The sequence below is a fragment of the Beta vulgaris genome, chromosome 2, assembly GCF_026745355.1.
Source record: "Beta vulgaris subsp. vulgaris cultivar EL10 chromosome 2, EL10.2, whole genome shotgun sequence".
Taxonomy (NCBI): Eukaryota; Viridiplantae; Streptophyta; class Magnoliopsida; order Caryophyllales; family Amaranthaceae; genus Beta; species Beta vulgaris.
In genome coordinates, this window is record NC_079203.1 from 51,930,249 (window position 1) to 51,940,575 (window position 10,327).

General features: G+C 34.7%; 1 protein-coding gene across 6 annotated transcripts; it reads right to left on the minus strand.

Moving 5' to 3' along the window:
- Nucleotides 1-1,947: 1,947 nt before the first annotated feature.
- On the minus strand, nt 1,948-10,053 carry LOC104906711 (transcription repressor MYB6). 6 transcript variants are annotated; one of them, XM_010695499.4, is made up of 8 exons: nt 8,682-10,051; nt 8,308-8,445; nt 8,065-8,215; nt 6,985-7,142; nt 5,786-5,866; nt 3,740-3,888; nt 3,425-3,554; nt 1,948-2,628 (listed from the first exon to the last, which is right to left on the minus strand). In XM_010695499.4, exons 6-8 carry the CDS (start codon nt 3,867-3,869, stop codon nt 2,289-2,291), a joined length of 600 nt encoding a protein of 199 aa, XP_010693801.1. In that variant the 5' UTR covers nt 3,870-3,888; nt 5,786-5,866; nt 6,985-7,142; nt 8,065-8,215; nt 8,308-8,445; nt 8,682-10,051; the 3' UTR covers nt 1,948-2,288. The 6 variants fall into 6 exon arrangements, 3 of the variants coding, with proteins under 3 accessions (XP_010693801.1, XP_019107766.1, XP_048495416.1); XM_019252221.3 differs by lacking the exon at nt 5,786-5,866; XM_048639459.2 differs by lacking the exons at nt 8,065-8,215; nt 8,308-8,445; nt 8,682-10,051 and adding an exon at nt 7,901-8,053.
- Nucleotides 10,054-10,327: the final 274 nt, after the last annotated feature.

Below are 10,327 nucleotides of genomic sequence, written 5' to 3' on the forward strand. Positions count from 1 at the left end.
ATTAAACCGCTACTCAGAGTAGCGGCGTCCGTGGGTTCAAACAAAAAAAAATAATTTTCTCGCGTGCCGTCCTACGTGGACGGTACGCAGGGAATTTTAGTTTTTTTGGGCATATTTTGGGAATTAAAACCCACTTTTGCATTATTTAAGGAAAAAATTCGAAAGCTGAAGCTAGTTGTTTGATTGTTGGAGTGCAAAACATGTTGTTTGGGAAAGCCAAGTAGCTCCACAAAGCTACTTGCTTTGTTTTACTTTTGTGGCCCCACTTTTCACTTTTCACTTTTCACTTTTCATTGGTTTTAACTTTCCACTGAAACCCACAAAAACTATAAGTGGTAGTAGCTTTCTATTAGGAAAGATTGTAACTTGAAAATCTAATGTGTCACACAAATAGGAATGGCAACGGGTCGGACTTGGACCGGATTATGCATAATCCGACTCCAACCCTACAGAAAGTCGGATTTTATAAATCCGAAGATCCGACGAGATCCGACTCGAAACCGAAATCCGACTATTGAAAATACCGACATCCGACTCGACCTAAAACCCGAACATCCGACTCCGAGATCCGACCCGACTTAAAATCCGAACATCCGACTTAAAATCCGAACATCCGACTCCGAACCTGATCCGACTTATTTTCTTCCAATTTTTTAATTATTTTTTCTGTGGGAAAAGGCTATATAATACAACTGGCTGAAAGTCGAAGTCAGATTATACATAAATAATACATTACATAAATAAGAAAAAATGATTGATTGACTCAAAGTCAGAGTCCGATTCGGATGTCGGATTATTTTATGAGATTCGACTCCGACCCTCCTCCGACTCGGAGTCGGATTTTTTAAACGGAGTCGGAGTCGGATTACTTTTTCGTCGGAGTTAACTCGGATTTTTTCCTTTGAATCGGAGCGGACTAGGGTCGGATTCGGATTGGATTGCCATCCCTACACACAAACCTACAAAGCTACAAATGATTATAGTTTTTCATTATAGTTGCTCAAATGTCTATTACAATTTACAAATCTCTCTTTTGTTGCAAAAGCTCATAGTGGATGGAGAGAGAAATCAACTTCTCGCTTTTGCTGTCTATATAGTATATACTATGGGCAAGTGAGGGCCTTTGCTTGTTCAGAACGAATGAAGCACTAACTATGAGAATTATGAAAATGACCTAATCACATGAACTCAATTTATCCAAGAAATCAATTTAATAATCCAAGTTTTATTATTTTGAGTTTCTAGAAGAGTTGTAAAATTCTCTTTCTTGTCAAAACAAGTAAACTAGTTGGATTTGATAAAAAGAAAAGAAATGCCAAAGAGTCATGCCTTTACAAGTAACTATTGGAATCATATAAAAACTTTCTTAACATCATCCCTCATATATGATAGTAAAAATTTAATAATCTGAAGTATTTGAGGGATTGAGTCATATTTTTTATAACCCAAATAATCCAACTATTTGAGGGATTGACTAGTAACCTCATCTCTCATAAATACTTGGAGAATTTTTACTAGTCAATGTTTCAAATACTTTTAATATGATATAAATATTTATGGAATAATTTTACAATGACTATCCTAAAATTATAGCCATGGCCTAGGAATCTAGACCATTTATTTTTAATTTAAAATCTACATCATTTATTTAATTAACTTTTATTATAAAATTAAAACTAACAATTATACATTTAAATTCACAATTAACGGTTCACCTAGTTTATCCACTTATCTTTTTGGGTTGTCCTTATTAGTTTAACCACTTCTTTTATTCTGCTTTTTGGAATGATCCCACAAATTATTTATTATATCTTTAACTTCTCACTCTACTTTTCTTGACCTACAACATTAACTTCAATCTACCAATAAATTAATACTTTCTCTTTCCTTCTATGAACCACATACTTATTTCTGCTAAAACAATTGTGCCTAGAGAAGTGGATAAACTAATAAAAACAGATGGAGTAATCTATACAAATATATTAAAAAGTATTCTTGACAAGTTTACACGCTACGTGACACTGTCCCTTTAGTTCTGTTCCTTGTCATCAACATATATTAAAAAAATTAGAAACCTGATATGCTCCTTACAAGATTTAACCACATAACCTCAAGTTACTAAAGTAAAGTTCTAACCAATAAAATATACAACATTATATACTACTTTTTTTAACATGAAAATATTAGTAACTCGGGATATCACAAAGCCTAATAACTAGTTAATTCATGAAAATGTGCACACTTTTGATTATTTCACACTCTTTCTTTAAGAAATAGGATAGTATATGTTAGGGCATATGAATAGTGAGTTTAAGGTTCAAATCCAACATAGACGATGTTTCTTCCTCAACGCAAGTAATCGCGCCATTTTCATACTTGCCATTAATATCACGAGCATTGTTCCCACAAGGTTTCGATGGTGGCTTACTACTACATGAATCATTCTTCTTTGATTCAGATGAATTTGTGATGGGAAACATTTGTGGATGAGAAAGATGATGATGACAGAGTTTATGGTTATTAGGATCAATTCCCTCGCAAATTAGCTTCTTCCTTATGTGAGAATTCCAATAGTTTTTCACTTCATTATCTGTCCTTCCTGGTAATCTTCCTGCTATCAATGACCACCTAATAGCAATATATATTGCAATATCAATTGTAATAACAACAAAAATTTAAGGAACTTCAGTATGCAAATGCTCATCATCAAGCACACACATGCAATGACGCGGTTTTGTTGATGACCTACTATGATTATTAATACCTTCGATTGTATGGATGAGTAAATATCTACATATAAATATATTAAAAGGCGTACATAAACAAGAAAATGTGTCACGTGACGCTCTATCCCTTGGGAGTTTTAGTTCATGTAATTCATGTAAAATAAAAAAAAATTAGAAATTGCATAGTATAGGGGTTTGATCCCGAGACTTCAAGTACATATACTAAAGTCTTAACCACTAGACTAAGTTGTATTTAGTGTTATTATCATAAAGTATTATATTGATAAATGAAATTTTTTCTTACTCAGAACATAGCCCGAGCCTAATAATTAGTTATAGATCTAACAAGAGTCCATCTGTCTATCTTTCCCTATATAATGATAAAATTTGTGGTCCAATTTTATTAATTAATTTAGACCTTGAAATTGCAAGTGCTACACAAATTATGAAATGGATGAATTTATTTTCATGTTAATATAATTAATTATGTCAAAGATTAAGGTTTAACCTTTTTAGTATAAGTTTTTTTTTATGATAGTAGAAGTTTTATTTTATGATAACCTAAATTTTCTAAATAGTTACTAACATGGGCCCATGGCACGTGAACAAATATACATCCATCCCTTGTAATTGATTCTTTTGGTAGAGAAAGAAACAGACTAAAAAAGTGATGATTATAAGTGAGATGAATAATGTACCTATTGCCAAGAAGAGCATGAAGTTTGATGATAAGGTCCTCCTCATCTTGAGCAAAGTTTCCTCGTTTAACATCTGGTTTTAGATAATTTATCCATCTCAACCTACAACTCTTGCCACAACGGTCTAATCCTAAAAGAATTAGTTGAACACCCCAAGTTAAACAAAAAAAACAAGCATATATCAACTAAATTCGTAATATAAATAATACAAATAAATATAGATATGGATATAGATATAGCATCGGATAGTGTACAAAGATAAGTTACGTGTAAATATATGCGAAAGGAGGAGGTATAGGTCGGTAACGAACAAACCTGCAGCTTTGGGGAGAGAATGCCAACAACCTTCACCATGGAGTTTAATGTAATCAACGAGTTTTTGATCTTCTTGCTTTGACCAAGCACCCTTGTTTCTTCCATCCTGATTACAACATGGCTTCCTCATCTTCTTTAGTTCTAGTTTTCTGAAATCGAAATTGTGATAATATATATACCGTCAAGTAAGAGGTGTGTGTAGCTAGATGTTTGTACATAAGAGAGAAAAATAGAGAATGAAGAAATTCAACTTCACATTATCTTCTTGTATAATACTTGTATATAGTTCTATAACAAAGAGAAGTAGAGAAAACAAATGCATATATATAGGAGTATGTACAAAGTTAGCCATATGACTTATTAGGTTGACTTGGACTGGCGGTTTTATCATGCATGATAATTAGGTGGGTCACAGCATGTATTCACTTGTTACCCTTTGCGTAAGGAAGGATGAATGAAGGAAAACAAGGTAAGTAAGTAGCTGCAATAAATTAGAGGTAGAGTGGATAAAACTGCATGCAATTTGTAGAAAGATTTGATTTGTTAAGCTATATGCATTATGCATTATGCATTATGCAATATGCAATATGGATGATGTATCACAGGACTAGAGGCTGAATGTGAGTTAGAACTTAGTAGTGGGTAACTGCACGCATATCAATATACTTCCTCCGTTTCGTTTCAAAAGCAACAAAATAGTATTTTATATCTCACAAATAATATCCCTTTATTGCGTTTAAAACGAAACGGATGAAGTATATATGATGCACTACTCTTCCAAGTCCTTAAAGTTTGGCAAAGGATTACAAAACATTGGTTGATTTATTTTCTTGTGATATAGTAATATACTTGTAATACTTGTTATTGTTTTGCTATTCATGTGGTCAGATGGAAATTTTGATGGTTTTAAGTGATTAATATTTAAGAAAATCTTAAAAATTTTAATTTCAACATAACATTAATATTTTATAATAATGTAATAGAAATAGTTAAAGATATATGAACGAACTTATCCCAAGCCCCTCAATGTGTACAAAAGTTATTGAAATGTACTTTTTTGGCTAAATAAGAAAGTTGGGCGTATATTAGTATAAAAATGAAAGTAATGAATTAACAATACTCACATTTTAAATAATCAAGTAGTTCAAGAAAACAAGTGAAATGCCACATTGTTACACTTTTAAACTAGTAAATATGTACGATTAATATTATACACACTAATGTACCATATACAAGAGAAAACAATGTGTTTTGCTCTCGAACTGAGCTAATAGCCTTAGGTATACGATATAGGTTTCGACTTTTGAGTGATTAGTGCTCTCTCATCAAAAGAATAGGTAACTAATCTGGAACTTATTTTTCTAGCTATACAAAGAAAAAGAATGAAGAAAAAACCATCAAAATATTGCGTTTTCCACAAGTATGAGTGTGTATGACTGGTGGAGAAGGCATTCATGGTTGACTAGTTGTTTAAGAATTGTTGGATTACCATCCAGTATTCTCATAGCAAATTAGCACTATAGAGTATATCTAATAACCTTTTGGTAATAGCAAATTACCATCCTGTCTCTTTCTAAGAATTTGGTAATAGCATGAGTTTCCACTTTCTTTGGATAAAGTGAGTTTAAAAATAGTTAGCATATCTAATAACCTTTTAAGTTTCTCCTATCATTGCTCAGGATGGGTTTTTTCGACGATTATAACAGGAAAAATTGACAATAGAGGTCAGAACTTTAAGCGATAATTTTTAGTTGGTGTAAAATACATAATGACAGATGGACATATAGATTTTTTTTTATCCATATGAGCCATGAAAGCAGTAAAGTACAAAAAAGGGGAAGGGGAGATTCGAACCTGTGACCTATCGTTCACAGATGGACATATAGATGCGTAAGCCAATAATGATGCGTAAAAAAAAATGTTATAACAAATACAATCGAGTTGTTATAGCGAGTAGAACAATGTAATGATCAAGGTATCGAGCTCGACTCCTGTTATAAGAAGCTTATAACTTACTTCGAGTTGGTTTATAATTAATAAACATACCTTGATCGAGTTATGAACAAAATTGTCAGTCTTCACAAGCATATTGGAAGGAAACGACTATAATAGTGTCAAGTTATCAACCTGGATTACATGAAGTATGAATCAACTCATTGTCTTTCGTAATTGGATGAAAAACTCGGGAAATATTGGAAGGAAGTTTATGTCAACTTGTAAAGTGCATGACACTAAAAACCAAAAAAGAAAAAAAAAGGTGTATAACTTTTAGCACTCAACTTGTCAAGACGGAGAATTATTTTTGTTTTTGGTGATAAATACCGGTCAAGAGTCTATAAGATTCCAACTAATTCACATTTGAACCGAAAAAAGTGGATCAAGGGGCCAAAGCTCTTCCGACATGTTGGCACTTTTCCAAAACTCGAACCTTAAACCTCTAGTTTAGCTAGAACAAACCCTTGACTAGTTAATCCAAGGGAAAGACAATTCATATACAGTCATACAAAATTTTCAACTCTAACCAATCTCAAGTGCAATTATTGCAATTGATTATTAGAATAGAACACAAAAGAAATTTTCACTCATTGAACCTAAATGCACATTTTATTGCACAACACCCAGCAAATTATGAAAAACAACTGCTTTACTTCCTTTTTCTTCTCGTCCTGTATAACTTCATTGACAATTTTGGGAGCATAGAATACAATATGCATGAAATAGCACTCCACTAGCAGTTACCATAATAACACTTCCAACCACAAACAGAGACACCTTGTATAATGAAGTATTTTGATTTTTTTTTTTTTTGATTAGGAAATTAAGTCAGCCCAATGACTAACCCCTACAAGGCTACTAGCCTGTAGGAAACACCAACACATTGGCTGGTAAGGCATGCATAGCATGCTAAGGAAATACCCCAGCACTAAGGATCGAACCCCTGACCTCAGGGTAGCTAACTCCTATCCTTAATGATGTATTTTGATTTGTTCACATATAAACGTCATTTTACCTTGAATGTACATTTTACCCCACCTCCACTTACCTATCTATCAAACAACTTTTTTCTGTTAATACTTCTACTGTTCTACAGTTTCTACCAACATATGCCAGCCCAAGCTTCACGGGTTTTTATTTGTAAATGAAGCGAATATCATGTTAGCAGGAGTAAAAGAAGAAATACTAAAGGATTCAGCAGAAGAAATGAAATGCATTAATGCAATCACAAAATATAGAAGAAGGATCACCTAATGCAACTCTGACAAGGCAGTTGTAACTTGTAAGCCACGTTTCACCGGATGTCTTCTTGCTAAATATAATCATTTGCCTCCTACCATTCAAAGGGTTTTCTCATCAAAAGGCAGATCCAGCTTCATCTTGCTCCTGATTGCAGCAAAGACTTACCCTGTTCCAAAATGTTTAGGTTACTCGGATTTGAAACCAAACATCGTGTCTTCAAATCCCAATGAATGCAGAATTTTAGATAAAAGTGTGTAGTCAGCAAGTTAAAAGAAAACTTCATCTCCAAGTTCTTCTAAAATATAGAATTAAAAGCTCAGACTTCATCATCACATGAATCATAAGCAAGTATATCATGGTAGACGCTAAGTCTAAGCCCTAACTACCACCACCCCACCTCTCCCCACCCTTCATCTTGAAAAAAGAAAACTTTATTTTTCCTGCAACCGATTAAAATTCAGATCAGCTGCTCAACGTTATTTTCAGGTTAAGCATCTGCAATCCTAATTTATTTTGGTACCAGTTCACCAGCATAAGCAGCACATCAAGAGAGAAATTCAATGTGAATTGGTCAAGCAACGGGAACACATATTGAGTGCCCACAACTATTGGAAAGCTGCTAAGCTCTTCAATCATGTAAGAGAGATGAAGGCAGCAACAAACTTCATGAAAATTTTCTTGGTTTTAGTGGATATGGTGAAGTCTTCACGTTTCTCACTTTGACCTAGTCAGGCTTGTTGACATTAAGGTGACTCGTACTTCCACTTGTGGTCAAAGAATGCAAGGTTACTATGACCTTGATCCAGAATACTATCAGATTATTAGTTAACTAATAGAACTGATATTAACAGCTTTGGCATTGTTGATATAGAGCCTTTTACTTAAAAGAAGGCTACAAATTTAAGCAGGGAAGATGATGTTAACCTTGCTGTATATGTAAGAAAGCTGGCGGATCGACAGAGATTATTGGATGCTGTTGACTCAGGACTTGCAACGCAGGCCAGCATTTAGATTGGATGGTGAAAGCAATTGTGCTAGACACAGGGGAGGGGCCATATGTCAACTAATGCAAAGATATCACAACTTACGGTATGCTCAGCATGTAGAACTTCAGCAACAGCATGATTATGCTGACGAAGTGCATTCTTGCAATTTTGATCTTCTGATCAGCCACTTTTGATATCCTTAACAAACTATGATAAAATAGCGAGGCATCAGCAAAGCGCATGTGACCAGTTACTGCAAAGGGAGAGTGATGGAGCAAAGGTCAATGCAGGGTTGAGACAGAAAGAATACATAGGTAACAGCAGCAGTAGTTTCATCATTCATACCTTCGCTTAACAAAATAATGATATAAACATGTTTAGAGCAAGGAAAAACTTGATTCTTGGCAAATTTGTTCACTTTGGGAGGTAAATCGCCATATTGGCCAAGATTGCTGCAAATTGATCATACTGCTAAGATTGCAGCTGCAAAATTGTTCAATGCGGGGATTTTCAAATGTAGCCATTAAGTTTATTGAACGTACTTAGCAGAAATACATTACTAGGGATACCAAGCTGTTGAAATGAAAGACTAAAACATCCAATTTTAAAATTAAAGCACTTCAATACTATACAATACAACAGATATCAACAAGATAACATCTCAATTGTGCTTATTAACCAAGATAAAAACTAAAAAGGATAAGCAATAGTATCATTACAATTTATATAAACTCCGGAGGCGAATTGGAGTCAGGCTTGCTGATATCCCCCAAATCTCCTGGACCTGGGTGCTGCAGATTCTGCAGAATCTGAGGAGGAAGACCACCTAGCCCACCACCCAAACCATCAGCAGCTGATCCGAAAAATTGACACATAAAGCGCGCCATGATCCCAAGAATCTGCAATTGGTTTTGACAAGCATCAGCATGCATTTGCATCATTTGCTTCTCATGGTCAATTTGCAGACCCAACATTCTCTCCCTCCACTCAAGCTCCTCTTCCTCCCTCTTCTCTTCCATCTTCATTCTCCACCGCCTTTCCTCGTCTAACTCTCTCTCCAACCTCAACTGCCTATCATATTCCTTTCTTGCCCACCTAATTTGCATCTCTTCCAACTCCAACTCTCTCTCCTCCACCCTCTCCTCTGCCTCACTCACCCTCTTCTCCTTAAAATTCTCCATTTCTCTCTTACCTCCCTCCTTCGCCGCGACACAATCTTCTCTTGCAAATTCTCTCTCCTTTCTCCTCTCTTCCCTCTTCACTAAAACATCTCTCAACTCTACAACCCTAGAACCCAACATTGCAATCCTCCTCTTCTTCAATTTCTTCCCTAAACTCTCACTCTTTCCCTCTCCTCCACCATCAATTTCTTCTATCTCTCCACAAACAAAATCCCCACAATCTCCCACCTCCTCTTCTTCATCACCCACTTCCTCATTCTCCTCAAATTCATCACAATCAATCTCAAACCCTAACCCTAACCCTAACCCATCATCCCCATTTCCCCCAAAATACCCAATTTCGTTAAATTTCTTGTTTTCCTTCAATTCAAGCTCAACATCCCCAAAAACCTCCTTATATTTCATAAAATTTTCCCAATGATTCTCCCCATCTTCCCAATTAAAATCCCCATTTGAAATTCTGATCTTCTGCTTCACCCCCAAATACTGGTGCCTCATATTTTGGACCTTGATTGATACATCTCTCCATGTCCACTTAAATGGGTAGTTAATTGGATCTTGAAGATGATGAACTGCGTTTACATGATCAGCAATTGGCTTGAATTTCTTCTCTCTGGTTTTTAATTTTGCTAAAGTCCCTGAATTTTGGAGCTCTGAATATCTGCTCAAGAGGGTTTTCTCTTCGAGTTCTGACCATTTCTTGCGCTTCATAGTTTTGTTGAATGAATATGAATGCTTTTGTGTTAGAAAATGAAGGTTTTGAGCTTTCATTCGGCGGTTTTTGGTTGATCAAATTTTTCCAAATTGTCACAACATGAAGAATTGAAGATCGTCCATGAGGTTTTATGTTTCACTAGTGTTTGGTGGCCATATACATATTGAAATTGAATCCTAATCTTATTGGCCTAGTTTCAATTCATTTCAATTTAGCTTTATTCCGTTAAGTTATTTTTGTCTTATAATTTTACTTTAGTTCAGTTCAATGTAAGGCGTACATAGATATTTTTACTATATGTGCAATTTTTATTAAACTTAATAATGTTTTTTTTGGCTTGTTTCTCATCTGAGTATAGTTTAACTTTTGTGCGTATATGAGTTATCATGGCAGTACTAGTTTTACATGTTTATAATACTCACAATAACTAACATAATGTCAAGTTACCAAGGATGTCTTGGCCTAGTGG

What these genes read in the sequence shown, in the direction of transcription:
- LOC104906711 (XM_019252221.3), bottom strand. Translation starts at nt 3,869, where the DNA reads ATGAGGAAGCCATGTTGTAATCAGGATGGAAGAAACAAGGGTGCTTGG. An exon ending in TTCTCTCCCCAAAGCTGCAG is followed by an intron (nt 3,555 to 3,739) that starts GTTTGTTCGTTA and finishes TAATTCTTTTAG; the next exon opens with GATTAGACCGTTGTGGCAAG. An exon ending in CATGCTCTTCTTGGCAATAG is followed by an intron (nt 2,629 to 3,424) that starts GTACATTATTCA and finishes TATTGCTATTAG; the next exon opens with GTGGTCATTGATAGCAGGAA.